Consider the following 18,535-nt stretch of genomic DNA (forward strand, 5'->3'; position numbering starts at 1 on the left):
CTCCGGGGCACAGAGATGCGGAAACCTCCAGATGCCTAGAAGGGCCGGAGGGTAAGGATGGGAGTTAGCGGGGAGGCAGTGACGCAGTTCCTCGTCCGCTGTGTTCCAAGATGTGGGTCGGGCGCTTGCGGTGAGGGGTATGTGGCAGCCCGGAGTGGGGGTTCGGTCCGCGTTCTGGGGGAGAGTGGGGTCACCGCCCGGGGGCCGGGCCTCGCTGGTGGCAGCACGCTTCGGCGACAGGGAGGCGGTGTCCCCTTGGGTAGTTGTGGGCCTCTCCGTGGGCCTCACCCTCCGCTCGTTCGGGGCTGCCCCTTTGTCCGGGGTCTCCTCTCTCACCCCGCGTATAGCTGCGCGCCCTGGCAGAGCCGGTAGTGGTTACCCAACTTTGTCATCCCCGCCCCTCGTCAGCAGGTGTCTTGGTCACAGCCGTCGAGGTCCCAGCCAGGCTCAAAGGACTCCTCAACCCCTCTTCAACCCGATTTGAATCGGAACACCGGCCCAGCCCCGGGACCGCTGTGTTCCCAGTGAGGAAAGGAGCTCAAGAGAGGAGGACAGGGTTTTGCCTAAGGTTGCTCATTCATTCACTCACTCACTCACTCACTCACTCACTCACTCACTCACTCAACAAATCGTTATTGAGCACCTACCACTGTGGTTACAGTTGTGGACAAAACAGAGGTATTTTCTGGTAGGGAAGAAATGTAATAAGCTTGAAGGGTTAGAAGCTGAGTCTGGGAATCTGGAGGGGGTGAAAACACAAAACAAATTGTGAGGGCTAGTAATTCTAAGAAATAGGTAATTGTTTTAAAAAAAAAAACAACATTCTCCTCTTATCCTTCCTTTAAAGGCTTAGTTTTTTCTAAAGATACTTGACTCAGCAAAGTTCCCGCCTCATCCATCTGCTGAGAATGTTTGCTGGAAAAAGCTGGATTGCAGTTGGAATGTATTTTGCAGTTAGAGAAGAATATGGGAACTTTTAGGTATCAAAGAGAGAAAAGGAGCAACGTAGTTTGATAGAATGAGGATTACCTTCAATCACCGATTTGACTCTCACCAGCCACACAACCTTTGGCAAGTCATTCATCCTCTGGGAGCTTCATTTCCTCATCTTCAGAATGGGACTTGTCATCCTTACTGCTCACAGTTCTATGGGAAAGGAAGTTACCCAGGTATGTGACACTGCCCTGAGTGTCCACTTGGAGTTGAGCTCTCCAAGAACTCAATCATTTCTATCTGTTTACAGTGATTCAACATCCCATTAGGAACTTCCTCAACAAGCCCAAGGAAGATATCAGGCAAGATTTGTGCTGGGCTGATCTTTGGGAGTGAGGCTGTCTGTTCTGGGCAGGTGAGACCTATACTGTGAAATGTGTTATCTGGGGACAATGTGAATCCTACATGGTAGAGAAAGGAGACCACAGCTGAAAGGGAGCACTTCTGGATGGCTGTTTTTTGAGGAGGAAAGAAGCAGAGAAGTGGGAGTGGGGCCTCTGAACCTTGAGGAGTAGAGTTTGGGAGGAAAGGTAATACAGTTGAACTCAAATTTGGGTGTCAGGAGACTTGGACTTGAGTCGCAGCCTTTTTTCTAAGTTTGAGTTTCCCCATCACTACAGTTTAATATTGGACACCAGGAGGTGGTGTCTGGACGATTCATTCTAGCTTTGACATTCTGAGAATCCCTGACTAGGTCAGTTTCTCGGGGAATTGGGGCCACTGGATGGCCACATTGAGATAGCATTGCTGAGATTGCAAATATACTGTCATGGTGTTCAGACAATTATGAGGCACAAAAGGGATGAACAAGTGGAGGTCAGATGCAATTCTCACCATCCCTACACCCAGATGGAATTAAGAATCTTGAACTTGTTTAGCATTTCAAATCATACAACATTTACTTAGCCTTCTTTGTGCTAAGGTCCACATATGAATACCATGGGCCTTGCTCTTTGGGGCTTAGAGCTGAATGTGTACTTGTGAGGAAGAGTGACACAGGCATACACCCAATTAATTCTAGTATAAGGCAACCCTAGTTTATATTACAGATTTGTTAAGGTGTTTTCTCGAAGTACAGAAATTTCTGTATAGTAAAATCTATCCAATTTGGTCATGATGTCAGGCTTTGTTTTATGTTTAAGGCACAGGCCTTTTTCCTCATGAGAACAAGTAGTCCCTCTGATATTTTCTCCCAGTTCTTTTATTTTTTTCCTTTCAGTTTAAAAAAAATTGTTTTATTCATTTTTGAGAGAGAAAGTGGGGGAGGGACAGGGACAGAGGATCTGAAGCAGGCTCTGTGCTGACAGCAGTGAGCCTAATGCGGGGCTCAAACTCACAAACCATGAGATCATGACCTGAGCCGAAGCTGGATGCTCAACTGACTGAGCCACCCAGGTACTCCTTCCTTTCAATATTAAAATTTTTATTTATTTATTTATTTATTTATTTATTTATTTATTTGAGAGAGAGGGTGCGAGTGAGCGAGGGGCAGAAACAGAGAGGGAGAAAGAGCTAGTGAGAGAGTCCCATAAAGGGCAGAGAGCGAGAGACAGAGAGAGAGAGGGAAGCAGGGCTCACCTGAAGTGGGGCTCGAGCTCACCAGATGCAGGACTTGAGCTTATGAACCATGAGACCATGACCTGAGCCGAAGTCAGATGTTTAACTGACTGAGCCACCTAGGCGCTGTCATTTTTATATTTCATTCATCTGTCTGGAATATTTCGGGTATTCCTTCTTATTCCTCACTCCGTTGCAGCTAATCAGTGACCAAGGGCCATGTGACCACTGCTCAGAGGGACCTGAACAGGCAGGTGACGCTGGTGAATTAAAGGAATACAACCTCCTAAGGTAAAACTTCTTTCTCTTTCTGCCGTTTGTGAGTTTCTCACAGCCTGAAATGATTGGTGGTCCTGAGATTGAACACTCACCCATCTGCCTCAGGGATTTGAGGGTCAGAAGTCTGGGGGGCCTCATTGGTTCTCATCCATTTAGTTTTATGCACAATTACTTGGATATCTCTAGTGTCCTGCTGGCTCTGTGGTCTCATCTGTCCCTTTATGTCTCCAGCCAAGAGTTCACTTTCCCAGCCTGGGAATTCTTCCAGGTTTTCTGAGGGGATTTTTCATCCAGTCAGGCAGAGGACAGATAGTTAGGTTTCCTTTTGACCAGTTTCTCAGATTGGCTCTCCCTGATCTGATAACTCTTGCTTCCTTCTCAGGTCCCCCAGAAGCACCCTGGGCTTCCTTACAGCACACCCTTGTGCATTTCTCTTTTTCCCTTCCTGCTCATCTAATCAAAATCTCCAGCTCAGTGAGCTTATACTTTTGCATGACTTCTTCTGTCACCTCTTATTCTTAAGTTTGCATTCCTGACATATTCTTCCTCTTCTTGTCCAAAGTGTTTTCTTACATCTTCATCTTTCTTAGTGACACTGCCATTGTTGGTATGTAGACCTGGATCTGATAACCTTGAACTCTTTCTTTTAGTCCATCCTCTGTATCCAGTCTGATAAAAGTGTATGCTTTCCTGGAAATACCTGGACTTCATTGTTCTCTATCCTGTATTGATCATGGCCTGGGGTCTCACTATCTTATTCATTTGTTCATTCATTCAACAAACATTTATTGGGCACCTAGATAGTGGCAGGCCCTCTAATGGTCACATGTACTGCATTCCTAAAGTTGTCTCCCAACTCATTTCCTTTTCTCTGTTCCTTTTTTTCACCTCTAACCCATCCAGGCTAATCTTCCTAAAGCATTCTTTTCTTTTCTTTTTTTTTTTTTTTTAAGATTTTTATGTGTGTACCCCAATGTTCATAGCAGCACTCTCCACAATAGCTAAAACATGGAAAGAGCCTAAGTGTCCATCAACAGATGAATGGATCAAGAAGATGTGGTTTATCTATACCATGGAATACTACATGGCAATGAGAAACAATGAAATCTGGCCATGTGTAGCAACATGGATGGACCTTGAGGGTGTTATGCTGAGTGAAGTAAGTCAGGCAGAGAAGGACAAATATCATATGTTTGCACNCATGAATAGAAAAAAAAAAGATTTTTACGTGAAGTATAGTTGAGTTACAATATTATACCCTAAAGCATTCTATTTCTAATTTCACTTTTATGTAGGATGATATAAAACTTACTGTTCAAACCTGGTATACTTTTGTTAGTTAAGGGGGCCGCTGTTNTCCAGGCTCTTAGCTATCAGCACAGAGCCCAACGTGGGGCTTGAACCCACGAGCGGTGAAATCATGACCTGAGCCGAAGTCAGATGCTTAACTGACTGAGCCACCCAGGTGCCCCAGGGGACCGCTGTTAATGATGCTGGAATAGCAAGTATAAACCAGCACCATTCTGGGACAGCCAGGATGTATGGGCACCCTACTTTTAGGTCGCATCTCTTGGATTCTTTCTTTTTATATGCCTCAATTTGCAACTCATAGGATACCCAGCTGCCTCTCTCCTGTTTTCTACTTCATGACACCGAGAGAAATATTAATGTGCTGGAATGTGGAGGGAAGTCTGGGGACTAGGGGAAAATGAATGGTGATGCTTGAAAAACTGTATTCTTGACAAGTGATAGAACAGCAAGGTAGAAAAAAGAATATAGAGCCAGGAAAGAAAATGAGAATGGTTGGTACTCATTTCAAATTATGTATCAAATATATAATATATATCAAATTATATCCACATATGACCCATAATTTCAGTGTTCCGGCTCATATCACTTCAGGCAACTTAATTCTTTTATTCCTTCATTTGTTCATGAAAAAAAATTTTTTTAATGCCTACTATATGGCTGGAACTGTGCTAGATGCTGGGAAAACAAAGGTGAACAAAATGGACAAAATCCCTGCCATCATGAAGCTATGTGATAATGTAATCTCCCACTTATTTCTAAGTACACTGGCCCTGTGCAAGCCATTTTCCATCTCTTTCTGAGGAAACCATTCCTTCCTCTTCTGGGGCTCAGCCAAGAAGGCATCTTTCCCTGAGCATTCCTGGCCTCAGTAAATCACTCCCTTCCCCAGTCCCTTTCATCTCCTGATTGGGTACTTCATAAATTTTAATTTGGTTTCTTAGTTTTTTGCCATTTACTCTATTGTAAGCTCCTTAAAGGTAGGTGTGATATTTTATGCTTATATGGACTTGCTTTTTGTTTTGCTATAACAAAATTCTATAGACTGGGCAATTTAAACAACAGACATTTTATCCTAGGAATATATTTCAGGAGGAAGAAAACTTTGTTTAAAGTGATCATGATAGGGGCTCCTGGTGGCTCAGTCGGTTAAGGGTCCGACTCTTGGTTTCTGCTCAGGTCATGATCTCACGACCCAAGTGAGATTGGGATCGAACCCCAAGTTGGGCTCTGTGCTGACAGCTTGGAGTCTGCTTCAGATTCTCTCACTCCTTCACTGTCTGCCCCTTCCCCACAGTTTCTTTTTCTCTCTCAAAAATAAATTAATAAACTTAAAAAAAAGTGATCATGATAGCATTATTGGTAGTGGTTAAGCCTCAGGGAGCAACAGAAATGTCCTACTCTAGCAAATTGGTAGTGTATGATATAGTCACAAAATGATCTTAGGACATTTAAATAGCAATGTGGATGATTACATATGAAAACTTGGAGAAGTCGGATACATAATTATATCTACCATATATTTATGATTATATGCCTATAAATATGGACAAGTCTGGAAAAGAACATAGCAGGAGGAACATTATTATGTATTCATATCAGGCAGTCATCTTTCTGTTTTCTTTCCAGTCCTCTCCAGATTTGAGACATACGAGGGTTACCTGTATGTCCCAGGTTTCATGTTAAATTCTTTGGGAAGTTCCTGCTCATTCATGAGATGGGTTTCATGTATTGGCCCCTTTTGGTTGTGCTATCTCCTACTTCTACCCTTTTGCCACTATTAGATACTTTACCATTATACCATGCAAGGTCTTACCAGAGTTTCCTCTGTCATATTTTAGCTAACCTTGTTCCCCAACTCAACCTCTGAGGTTCACACAGTAGATTGAATGATAGTTTGTCAGAGTGGTAGCTTGGTGAGAAGCAGAATGAGCACATTTGGCTAGATTGGGCTACAGAGCAGTCCCTTCAAAGTAGGCTATGGTGTGACTAGGCTCCAGTAGGCTCTGGTATTGGAAGAATGGTGTTACCCCTTATTAAGACAGGTCTTAAGAACAGGGATGTATATAGGGTCCTCAGGTTCATACATGGGCTTAGAGCAGAAGGTGAAATCTTAGTCATACCCCAAGACAATCTCAGGTGCTGATCATTGAAACAATTCTTGAGCATCTATTTTGTTCCAGCCACTATATCGTTGGTATTAGGGGCATGGGTCAGCAAGGACTAAAAGCCAAAGTGTTTTGAAGAGCTACTGAACTGATCTTTCAGTTTATTTTGTCTGGGGATCAGATCAGGAGTTAGTTAGATGGTTCCAATTCTGGGAGTAGAGTATAAGTTAGGAGGAAACCAGGGTAGATTTTATGCTACTCAGTGCTTATCCTGATCCTGGACCTGTTGGGTTCCTGTCCTGTCTTCCCATAAGCCTTTACCTTGGCCTCTGGGTCTACCCTTATTTTTCTCACCTTATTTGTGATCAGTTCTCTCTGACTTTGAACACTTCCTCTTCCATTTGAGGCCCTGTGATCTACTACATCTAGTTATCTTTGGATAATTCTCCTTCCTCTAGTATAGAGAATGGGTGACATGTGCAATTTCTCTTTCTTCTGTCAGATGGTGAAACTGGGACTGAGGAGGTGTTGATTGCAAAGTATCATTCCTGAAAAATCAGAATCTCACACTTTCAAGAGAACCCCACAGAGATGTTAGCAGGGAGGCCAGAATTAAGAAAGCTCCTCTGAAAAGAAAGAGAAGACTCAAGAGACCATTGTGATGCTTCAGGGAAGAGAAAATGAGGAGAAAGACCAGACACTTCAGACATAAGACAGTTAAAGACAATGAAACACTTCCAGAAGTGAGTGAGCAAGAATCTGAAAAAGATGGAACTCAGTGCTTGGATAGTACAACAAACATGAAAATTCATGCTGAAAAGAAACAGTATGTATGTACTGAGTGTGGGAAAGCCTTTAGTCAGAGTGCAAACCTTACAGTACATGAGAGGATCCACACAGGAGAGAAACCCTATAAGTGTAAAGAGTGTGGAAAAGCCTTCAGCCATAGCTCCAACCTTGTTGTTCATCGGAGAATCCACACTGGACTAAAGCCCTACACATGCAGTGAATGTGGGAAATCTTTCAGTGGTAAGTCACACCTCATTCGGCACCAGGGAATCCATAGTGGGGAGAAAACTTATGAATGTAAGGAGTGTGGGAAAGCCTTTAGTCGGAGTTCAGGTCTTATTTCACATCACAGAGTTCACACTGGGGAGAAGCCCTACACTTGTATTGAGTGTGGGAAAGCCTTTAGCCGTAGTTCAAACCTTACTCAACATCAGAGAATGCACAAAGGAAAAAAAGTTTACAAGTGTAAGGAGTGTGGGAAAGTATGTGTTTCTAATACAAAGATTATGGACCATCAAAGAATTCACACAGGAGAGAAGCCTTACGAGTGTGATGAGTGTGGAAAAGCTTTCATTTTAAGGAAGACCCTTACTGAACATCAGAGACTTCACCGTAGAGAGAAACCTTACAAATGTAATGAATGTGGGAAAGCTTTTACTTCTAATCGAAACCTTATTGATCATCAGAGAGTTCACACTGGCGAGAAACCCTATGAATGTAATGAATGTGGAAAAACCTTCAGACAGACTTCTCAAGTTATTCTGCATTTGAGAACCCACACTAAGGAGAAACCCTATAAATGTTGTGAGTGTGGGAAAGCCTACCGTTACAGCTCACAGCTTATTCAACACCAGAGAAAACATAATGAGGAGAAGGAAACCTCATAAATAACACGTATGGTGGATAGTAGGCATAACTGCTACTTTTTGGAAAAGCAGGTTTTCATTATTATCAACCTTAATTCAATTTCTGAGACTCCATATAGGGGAAGTTACCAGAAGCAAAGATTAAGAGGGATAGTCATGCCAGCACCGTATATAACTGAAGGAAGAGAACTAGATTTTCAGTAGTATGGGGTTTAAATGAATAGTGGTCTATCTACATGATGGTTCTGCAGCCATTATAAACATTTTAAAAGAATATTTAATGCCATGGGCAAAATTATTTGTATAAAATGGAAGATAAAGAAAAAACAAGTTTGATCCAAATTAAAAAAAAAACACATTTACATATAGGAGAAAAATGAGACTGAATTAATTAACCAAATGTTAACAGTGAGTAATTAATTAACCAAATAGTTAACCAAAATGTTAACAGTGATTATCATTGGGTGATAGGACTATAGGCCACTTCTATTTTCTTCCATACACTTTTCTATGCTTTTTAAAGACTTTTGTACAATGAGAATGTACTACTTTTATATTCAGGAAAGTACAGTATTTTTTAAATGCAAGAGTACATGCTCATTTTCACTCAGCAGTGTTATGAAGGTACGTAGAACACAGACCTTAAACTCCTAGGATTCCACCCACATACTGGGCTCTTAGTAACAGTGGAACCATGAGGAAGTCATTTCCTTTTAGAGCCTATTTCCTCTTTATTAAGTCATAAACACTACTTATTGGTCTTTTGCAGTTTTAAACTAAGCTGACTTTACAGGTTGTCAGCATGGTGTATAATCAACTTAATCACCGTTAGGTTAAAAGAATCACAAAAATTCACTACATTCTCTCACAGTTGTAGAAGGATCTGCAGATAATAGAGGCTTCATTTTCTCAACATTTGTCGACAAAACCAGAAAAAAAATAGCCTCTTATGAAATCAAAACAATTGCAGGTTCATAACCTGTAAAGATGCAGTCAGCATCATTTAAAACTAGGGAAATACACTGCCTTCTCATGTTATGTACAATTTAGTAGCTAAAAGTGTGGACTTTGGGATCAGAGACATGTTCTGATCCCAGATTTGCCACTAGCTTGTCAATTTTGGACAAGTCATTTAACTGTTCTGAGCCTTCAACTTATCTGTAAAAAGGGAGTAACTACCTATCTCACAGAGTTGTGAAGATTTAATGAGATAATGCATGTATTGTGTGACAAGGCTAGCACATAGTGAATGAAAATAGCTTAAGTATGGGACACTGGAGCAGTGTTTATCAACATGAAGAGTGATTCAGGAAAACCTTACCTAAGATAGCATTTAGGACATTTTCAGGTGTAATGAAGTGTCAAGTACTAGTAGCTAAAACTTTAAGAACATTGATTATTTATGGGGAAGCTTAGAGGTAAGCAGTTCCAAATTTGGTTTGGCAACTGAGCAATTCACTAAACTTAAGTTTTAACTCCATAATTTTCAGCACATTGGCTTTCATTTTCAAGCCTACTGGTAGTAAAATGTTGGCCTGGTAGTAAGATGTAAGCTCTTCTCCTCACACAACTCTTTGAACGCCAAGAAGTGAGGAAAGGATCTGTTTGCTTTCTCCCTTTTATTGAGAAAAACCTTTCTCAAAAGAAGGGAGGGATGCTATGCAGTCAGTACTACAGGTGCTCACTAGCTTCCTCTGCCTTTCTTTATGTCTGGCCCTTTGAGAAGGCCTTAACCCATTTTCAACCAGTATTTTAAACCTTTAAGTCCTTAGTTCAAAATCCATCTGGGAATACTTAGAATCTGCTCATTCTTAAATGCAGTCTCCCTCTTTCTTGTATACAATGAATCCCTAAGCCTAATGCTGCTTGTCTTATGCACGTAGTGAAGTATGTTATCCCATAACATTTGTACAAGAAAATTGAGTCTCAGTGAGGTTAGGTGACTGGCTAGTTAGTGATTGGAGTGAGGGTTTGAACTCAGATCTGAGTGTTAAGTCAATGCTTTCTTCATTATACCAAAGTGCCTCTGCCCACCATGGTGGTTCTGTATGTGAGTGGAAGACCAGTTGGGATTCTCCTGAATAGCCACCTCTATGAAAGGTGATTGTAAATGGATAGTTATTTGATCATGGTTTCATAGGGAAGATGCTATCTGACTCCTCTAAGTTTGATTTGTGGTTTATCTCTGCACCTTGTGATTTAGTTTAATGATTCTATATTTCTGCCTTGCTGTTACTGGAGAGAAAGAAGCAAAAGGTTGTCAAGGGTCTAGTTGTGTGAAAACAGATTGTTTGGTTTTGTCCTATTTTGATAGGATAGTGGCTTAGGTGCAATTATGTGATGTAATTGTCCCTCTTTGCAGTTATTCAAAGCAAGGTTTGGAGGCTCTGGAATGGATTTGCTGCATTCCAGGTATAGAACTGGCTAGGCACTTCCCCAAGAGTCTGGGTGGACATGAGTAGGGTAACCTACATGGGTTCTGTGCTACTATAGCAGTAAGGGTCCTTCCATCATTTTCCCCCCTGTCATGTGTCCTTTTAAAATTAAAGGAGGTGTTTGTAATTAGTATTCCATGCCTTTTGTCATGTCAACCATCTTTACCTGCTGATTACCTACATGGAAACTTCCCATGACTAATGTCTACTGGCTGTCAAAACTAAGAAAACAGGCAGTTGGCTTCTTGTGTGCCTGTCAAGAGTTATTTTTGGAGCATTTGTTATTATTGAGCAGAGTTGTTGATTCTTTCTGTGTTACTGAGCAGGTATTCTCAGTAAAATGACCAAAACATTTTCCTATTACAGTGTCATAGGGCCTGAGACTCTTTTGTCCAATAGGCTTTCTTTTTCATCTTAAAAGACTTTTGTGATCTTCAAGAGTAAGTACCTTCTGGAAGGATACTGTGCCATCTCAAACCCAGCAATCTAAATACAGATCTTCACATTTCTTGTCCCAGGCAAGCTATGATAATAGACCCTCACCCATTTTCTAGGCCGATACTTGTCTTAGGCTGCAGGAGTAAATGTTGATAAGTGGGCCCCATACCCTTTCAGATAAATATTCTGCAATATAATTTGAACTGATTATCCACCTTCCTCCAGGGACTTTTACAAGAATGCCAGCTGTTTACTTCAGTCAGAGTTTAATTATGAAGTTCTTACCACACTTTCAGATCTTTTCATGATACATTCTAGATTCAGGGTCTCTCTGTTTTTTCCAGCTTCTGGTGCTAATGGAAACCTGGTTGTTGCTTAAAAGCAGTGCTTCCTCTGCAGCCCCTCAATTGTTAGTTTTTGTCTCCCTCGACCCATTTACCTGTCTTTACTGCCATTTCTTGTCTATTTTCCATTAAAAAATGGAATGTGTATTACCCATCCCTGTTTTTATTATCTATTGGCTTCCTCCCCATCCAAGTAATGCCAGGCCCGACCCTGCTTAGTTTCTGAGATCAGACAAGATCGGGTGCATTCAGGGTGGTACGGCCGTAGACTATCTACTGGCTTCCTGTGCACTCACACTTATTCAGTTTTCAGTACCCAGAATATTTCTGAGGAATATGAAGAGGTAACATTTTTAGCCACAGACATCCTGGTTGTGTAGAATTGCTCTTGTGTGGAATAGAAACATACATATATATATATGTTGTTGAGAAAGTATAAAAATTTTAGTTGAGAATTTCTTTTAGTTGAGAAAGTATGGAAATTTTATATAGCCTTGATTAAAGGGAAATGTGAAAGATAAAGAATTCTGCATAGAGAGGAGAGAATTCCCTAGGCTTAGAGATATTTTTTATTGATGGTGTATACTATTTTAGGTCTTACTTGGAACCGAGAAGAAAATCAAAACCCAAAAGGGCTTTAAATAGCTGAACAATTCTGTTACATTTAAATCCCATGACACCAAATTTCATGTTTGCTCTGTATTCTCAGTGATAGACTTCCTTCTTATTTTTCTACTTAATATAAACAATTCAATTTAATATAAATAAAATAGTATGTTCATATTGTTAGATTGTTTTTAGAAACTAGACTGTCTTTAGTCACCTCTGATGTTAGAAAACTGTTTTTTCAGGACATAATTATAAATCCTCCAATAAATCTGTTCTTGTTATAAATATCACTGAATTTTTTTTCTTGTTGCTTCCTTTGTTCGGAGTGGGAAGAAAACAGTTCAGTTTGCTTTTCTTTAATCAGCTGTTTTTGGAATGAAGTGATTTGGCTTGTTTCTGATTTAAACACAACATGAAGCTTGTTATTTTCATACTCAGAGTACAGAAATGAGAGCTCTGTAGCCAATGTAAAGTGTCCTTTCTCTGGCCTCATCTGTTTCAAATCTGTACTATTATGTAGCCCTCAGATGGGTGTATAAAACCAGCTGTGTTCCTTGAAGTCCATTTCTGCTCCAGAAAATAGGCTCATGAGGGGGTATAAAGGTAATGGCAGACTCTTCTGAGCAACGCAGATGCAGGACCTGACTAGTTCCCACTCCTCCTACTGACCAGTTAAATGCACATGGCACAGTTTGGCCACAGGGATTGTAGACATGCAAAAGGTGTAACCAGTCTCTGAAACTAAGGCCAGTGAATTCCGAATCTGGGAACTACATGAGGTAACAGCAGGCATACAGATCAGTTTCCCAGGCCCACCAAATCTGGAGCAGAGTCCAGGAAACTGTATGAAATAACACTTTCGCAGTGGGAATTGAAGAACATTTTCTATTAGAAGCCTTGACCCTTTACACAACCACTTTTATAATGATTGTCCATTTTTCCTTCCGAAGAACCTATAAATCACAAAATTATTGAGACATATACCAATGTTTGTATGATCATGACACATTAGCAACCAGTTTACTGAGTATGAAATAAAATGCTGTCACATTTGCAGTGTTTTACCACAGAATTAAGTGAAGATTCAGGTCTTTAAAAAGTATAATAGAACAGTATGGCAAAACATTATCATAAAGCCCTATGGCTGTAAAACAAAACCTAGAAATTCTGGGTAAAATTTAAATATTCTTTTAAATCCACAAAGCCTAAAATGAAGAGGAAGTGGAAGCCAGAAAGTAAGCGGGTGATGATACCTTGGGTGCTGTGAGGCAGTTTGCTGACATCGATCACCAAGAAACGTAGATTTTACCAGCTTTAAGGGTGTGATTTGAATCTGTGGGCTTGTAAGAAGTGGAGGATTGGAACTGAGATTTCCATAAGGAGCCCAGATGCTTTTTTAGGGGTACACCCTCAGTAAAAGCATGCATTATAAGACAACTAGGAGCAGAGGGGCACCTGGGTGGCTCAGTCGGTTAAGTGTCCAACTTTGGCTCAGGTCATAGTCTCGGGATTCACGAGTTCAAGCCCTGTGTCAGGGTCTGTGCTGACAGCTCAAGAGCTTACTTCAGATTCTGTGTCTCCCTCTCTCTTTCTGCCCCTCCCCTGCTCTCTCTCTCTCTCACTCTCAAAAATAAACATTAAAAAAAAGTCAACCAGGAGCAGAGGAAAACATAAGTTGTGAGACTTGTCATGGGCTTTAAGTGGAAAATAAGTGTCCCTAGGGGCACCTGGGTGGCTCAGTTGGTTAACTATCTGACTCCGGCTCAGGTCATGATCTCACTGTTTGTGGGTTCGAGCCCCCCACCAGGCTCTGTGCTGACAGTTTGGAGCCTGCTTCAGATTCTGTGTCTTCCTCTGTCTCTGCTCCTCCCCTGCTCATGTTCTATCTCTAAAGAAAAGAAAAATCAGAGATCAACAAGGAAATAGAGGACTTGGACACTTTTAACCAAAGAGACCTAATGTACACCTCTAGGACACTGAACCCAAGAACAGCATAATATACATTTCTGTCAACTGCATATGGAATATTCTCCAGGAAAAACCATACAGTAGACCATAAAACAAACCTCAATACTTTTAAGAGAATTGAAAGAATGCAAAAAATGTTCTCTGACCATTATGTAATTACCTGCATCACTCTCTATAAAAAGCTCAAGAATATTCATAAGAACAAAATATATCCAGACCCTAACAAAGTAAAAATCAATATATCTGGCATACACTTACTATCAGGCATGCAAACAAACAGGAATTACAACCTGTATTTATAGATATACAAGATCAGTCAATCAAAACTGACCCAAAACTGATATAGATAATAGAATCAGCCAACAAGGATATTAAAACAGTTATTATAACTATATATCACATAGTCAAAAACCTAGAGGAAAGATTGAACTTTCAGAGATGGAAGGAATAAAAAACATCCAAAATGAACTTCTAGACATGAAAATTACAATGTCCGAGATAAACTATACATTGGATGGAAAGTTTTGTCTGACAGCTTTACCACACTCATTATACTCTTAAGGCTTCTCTCCAGTGTGGATTCTTTGATGCCCAATGAGGGGTGAGCTCTGATTGACAGATCTGCCACATTTACCACATTAATAGAATTTCTGCTCATTCAGAACTCCTTAATGTTCAGAAGGATATATTAGGATGTTCCCTAAGTTCCCTATATTCAGCATGTCCATCTTTTTTGTGTGTTTTAAACATTCTTGTTTATTACTTCCAAGAAATCACTTTCCAGTTTACTTTCTTCTTCATCTGAGGGTTGGCCTTCTAGTTTCTTGGAAGTATCTTTACAGGGATCTAGCTTCTGATCCCTCAGGAACCACCACACAGGGTCCTCCTGATGTCCCATTAGATGATTCTGATCTTTTAGAAATTTCCTTCTTTGGAGTCAACGCCAAACTCTGCATTCTGTTCTTATCTTCTAACAAAAGAAAGAAGAAAACTACTTTTGCTATTTTTTTTTGTCCTGTGGCAGAAACAGAATCTCTAAAAAACCTATACCTCCAAACAAAAACAAAACAACAAAACCCTTCACATTATGGGTAAGGAATGAGGTGACACATTTAAAACAAGAGGGGAAATTGGAAATAGCTCATTTTTTTTTCTTCAGGGACAGAAAAAAAAAATAGAAAAGAAGTTGATAAATTCAGGGGAGTAGAAGAGATATCAGGACAGACAAATGGTGAACCACGATAGTCAAGTTAGAAGGGCAGTTGAAACGCAGACAAGTTTGTAGTGTGATCTTACAGAAGTAAGATCCTTAGTAAAATGATTAACTCTAAGGTCCTTTCCAACCATCGCATTGTTTGGTACCATAGCTCTCAGAGAAGATGTTGAGGAGACAAAAGGTGGCAAGCACCTCAAGTCAAATATGGGAGAAGACAGAGTAATCATGGTCATGATTACTAAACTAGAAAATTATGATTATTTTCAATCAAGTCTTAACCAGGGCCACAAACTATTATGCTATTTTAGTATGTGAGAAGTTGAAGATGTCTGAGTTCCTGACTTTTAAGCCTACCTTTTCCATAGTTGACTACTGTCCTAGCCTAGTCAATCAGAGAAACTAACTTGCCAAAATAATCTTCCAGGAGGTTTCCCTGAGAAGAAAGCTGAGATAACCATATTTTGTTCCAAAGGACCCTACTTATTCCATAATGGACCACAGATGATTGGATCAGGGCCAGGCACTAGACCCATGTGAAGCTTATCTCTAGGTTAATCAGCCTCTGCTATGACTTGGGTGGGGCGAAAGCTCTGCCCAGAGATGATATGTAATGGCTGATCCAGCTGGAAAACCTCTCTATGGAAATTCTCAATTGGAAACAGGACAAAAATAAGGTAGTTAAAAGCAGGAACTGAAGGTGAAATGATGTATGGAAAGAGCTAAGCCATTAGGAGCCACAGAAAATAAAGTATGACAGAACAGAAATTAAAATGATGAAGCTATGAGGGTGACAGATTCTTCTTCTTCACAGCTGAGCAGCAGTGGGAAAAGTAGAGAGAGAACAGATATACAGGAAACAACTGAGTTACCTTCACAGTGAAACACTGGGGTAAAGATTCATTTATTTCTGTTGTTGAAGCTCCCAGACTGCCATCCACCAAGGTACATTCTGCATGAGGACCTTTGTCTCACAGTCTCTTCTAGCTAGTTGGGCTTGGATCCCTTCCCATGTGGTAAGAAATTTTAACCATAGATTCCTCTTTGACCAGGGATACTTCTTTTTCCTCATTACTGTACCATTCAGGAGGATGAGATGTGTTAATAAAGCTGGCTAATCCATGTCCCTATGTAAAATCCTATCTAACCTAGAAGTTAAAGAATTGTCTCCTGGATCCTCTGAAACAAGATAATCAGTCTTCAGTCAGACTGGTACATGGGTTTTCACAAAATTGGGCATTCATGAAGAACACACTCTTATTTGAATCTAAAATGTTTATTATAAGTTTAGATTTCTCCAAATGCAGAACCTGAGATAAGGACTTAGGGATAGGTAGGTTATTTGGGAGGTGATCCCAAGAAGCCGAAGAGAGAAGCAGGAAGAATAAGACAGACAATAGAGGAAAAGCCAATAAAGTGTGAGTTATTGAGTGATTCCACCCTGAGCAATTAAGGCTCAATCTCATTTGGGGTCCCCTAAGGACCCATGTGGGATGTAGCTGAGAATTTTCTTGTCAAAGCACAGGAAGCTTGGGCATTTATGCACCAATTCTTATTTGTCATTCTTTTAGGGTTGCTCTTGGAGTTGTTATTCTTTCTCACCCACTTCTTCCAGGCAGTACCTGAAACCTGGCTGGAAGAGAAAGTCCCGAGACAAAATAGCCAGTGATGTCATGGTACCCACTGGAGATGGAAGATGGTCAAGATGGTTAGAACCATTTCTCAAGAGTTGTGAAAAATTCACAGGTGGGCAGAGGTGACTGTGGTATACAGAGCACAGATGGCATATTCTTCATGTAACAAGCAGAAGCTGCTTTTAGTATCTGACTTAAAAAATTTAGTGTCTAGAAATAATCCCTTCATCTGTGTAGTAACTACTTCCATTATTTTCCAGTACCCAAAAGTATCTGCACAATCTCTTGGACTGGGAAGGGCCGCCGTTACATTTTGTGCTGCTCCCCAGCCACTTCTTGCTTTTTTATTTTATTTTTATTTTTTTTAATGTTTATTTTTGAGAGAGAGGGAGACAGAGTGCAAGCGGGGGAGGGGCAGAGAGGCAGAGAGAGAGAGTGGGAGACACAGACTTCCAAGCAGGTTCCAGGCTCTGAGCTGTCAGCACAGAGCCCCACCCGGGTCTGGAACCCCTAAACTTCGAGATATTACCTGAGCGAAAGTCTGACGCTTAACTGACAGCCGCCCAGGCGCCCCACCATGACCTTCTTTATAGAAGTCCAAGTGGTACAAGCTAAGACGGTAGGTTCAGCTCCTTTAGGAGGCAACAAGTGTCCCGAGGGCCCCGGGCCGTTCTCCACCGTCGCATCCCTCAAGTGTGGGACGCAACAGCCTGCACCCGCTCGTTCGGAGGAATGAAAACCCGAGCGCCGAGAAGCCCGGCCATGCCCGCCTACTCCGGCGAGAACGACGGAGGGATCATAGAGAGGTGGCTTGCCAGAGCGCCAGGGAGGGGAGGGGCTGGCGAGCAACCGGAAGNGTGCGGTCGCCGTGTCATCTCTTGGCGTCTCGGTGCCCAGGCGGCGGGGCCCCAGCCCGGAGGCGCAGCGGGAGTCCCCGGTGAGCGGGGTGAGCTGGGTTCGGGTGGGCGGCCCGAGATGCGGGCGTGAGCTCCCTGGGGCAGCGCGCACCCAGCCGACCCCTCCCGGACACCGACCCCCCGCACAGTGCCTCCTCAGTTCCGTGCTGGCGTCGGACGCCCCGGCGTGGACTCGGGCAGATGCCGGCTTGGCGGAGGCAGTGAAGACAGCGTCCCAGGGTCTGTGTGTGTCTGTGGTGCTCGGGGCAAACAATGAGGACAGCTCAGTAGCCAGGCCTTTCTGCTCTTCCTCAGTCGTTGCTGAGGCTGGTAGACACAGCTTGGGAGTCCCTGGAGCGGTGGCCCCAGCCTCCAGGGGACTTTTTTTTTTTTTTTGGTAGGGATGGATTACTTTTTATCTTTTAATTTTGTGGTATCATGGCGTTTAAAACGCAAACTTACACCACCCATACCTCCATTACTTAAGGGAATGTATTTAAATGTTTATTCATTTATTTTGAGAGGAAGAGAGAGAATCCCAAGCAGGCGCCGCTCTGCATCGTCAGTGCAGAGCCGGGTGCAAGGCTCCGTCTCACCAACCGTGAGATCATGACCTAAATGAAACCAGGAGTCTGTTGGTGCCCCAATGGAGTATTTCTTCTTTTTCTTTTAATGTTTTATTTATTTCTGAGAGAGAGAGAGACAGCATGAGCAGGGGAGGGGCAGAGAGAGGGAGATGCAGAATCTGAAACTGGCTCCAGGCTCTGAGCTGTCAGCACAGAGCCCGACTTGGGGCTCGAACCCACGAACCGTGACATCATGACCTGAGCCAAAGTCCGACGCTTAACTGACTGAGCCACCCAGGCGCCCCCCAATAGAATATTTCTTAAAGCTAAGTACTGACACTGTAAACTCGGAATAAGTGCCGTCTTTTGCAAGAAAAGTCATTGCCAGCCCCTCTTAGTCACTGTGTATAGGAACTGTATTTTTCGTTTTGCAGTTTGCCAGATTAAATCTTTATGATGAACTCGTGTTTGGAAACTATTGCTTTTTGAATGGGTGTTGTTTGGCTTTCAGAAGCCTTTTAGATGGAAGTAT

The 18,535-nt window shown here is 41.9% G+C and overlaps 2 protein-coding genes across 9 annotated transcripts in view; both read left to right on the plus strand.

Annotated features, from left to right (window-relative positions):
- Positions 1 to 11,906, plus strand: part of ZNF660 (zinc finger protein 660) — a 30,791-nt gene extending 18,885 nt beyond the window's left edge. Inside the window, exons 1-5 of one of the 4 annotated variants that reach the window (XM_077754314.1) lie at positions 96 to 137; positions 848 to 1,169; positions 1,244 to 1,348; positions 2,750 to 2,841; positions 6,748 to 11,906. In XM_077754314.1, the coding sequence (XP_077610440.1) occupies positions 6,926 to 7,921 (996 nt within the window). In that variant the 5' untranslated portion in view covers positions 96 to 137; positions 848 to 1,169; positions 1,244 to 1,348; positions 2,750 to 2,841; positions 6,748 to 6,925 and the 3' untranslated portion in view covers positions 7,922 to 11,906. Of the gene's footprint in view, positions 1 to 95; positions 138 to 793; positions 1,170 to 1,243; positions 1,349 to 2,749; positions 2,842 to 6,747 lie in introns of those variants that run through there. The other 3 variants (XM_077754317.1, XM_077754315.1, XM_077754319.1) reach the window with 3 other exon arrangements.
- LOC144223554 (uncharacterized) overlaps positions 7,195 to 18,535 on the plus strand; it is a 31,116-nt gene continuing 19,775 nt past the window's right edge. For 2 of the 5 annotated variants that reach the window (XM_077754304.1, XM_077754305.1), the window contains exon 1: positions 17,407 to 17,478. The gene's annotated coding sequence lies outside the window, so the exon portion shown is untranslated. Of the gene's footprint in view, positions 7,275 to 15,414; positions 15,853 to 16,522; positions 16,654 to 17,400; positions 17,488 to 18,535 lie in introns of those variants that run through there. The other 3 variants (XM_077754307.1, XM_077754308.1, XM_077754306.1) reach the window with 3 other exon arrangements.

Source organism: Crocuta crocuta, unplaced genomic scaffold (genome assembly GCF_008692635.1).
Source record: "Crocuta crocuta isolate KB4526 unplaced genomic scaffold, BGI_CrCroc_1.0 scaffold70, whole genome shotgun sequence".
Classification (NCBI taxonomy): Eukaryota; Metazoa; Chordata; class Mammalia; order Carnivora; family Hyaenidae; genus Crocuta; species Crocuta crocuta.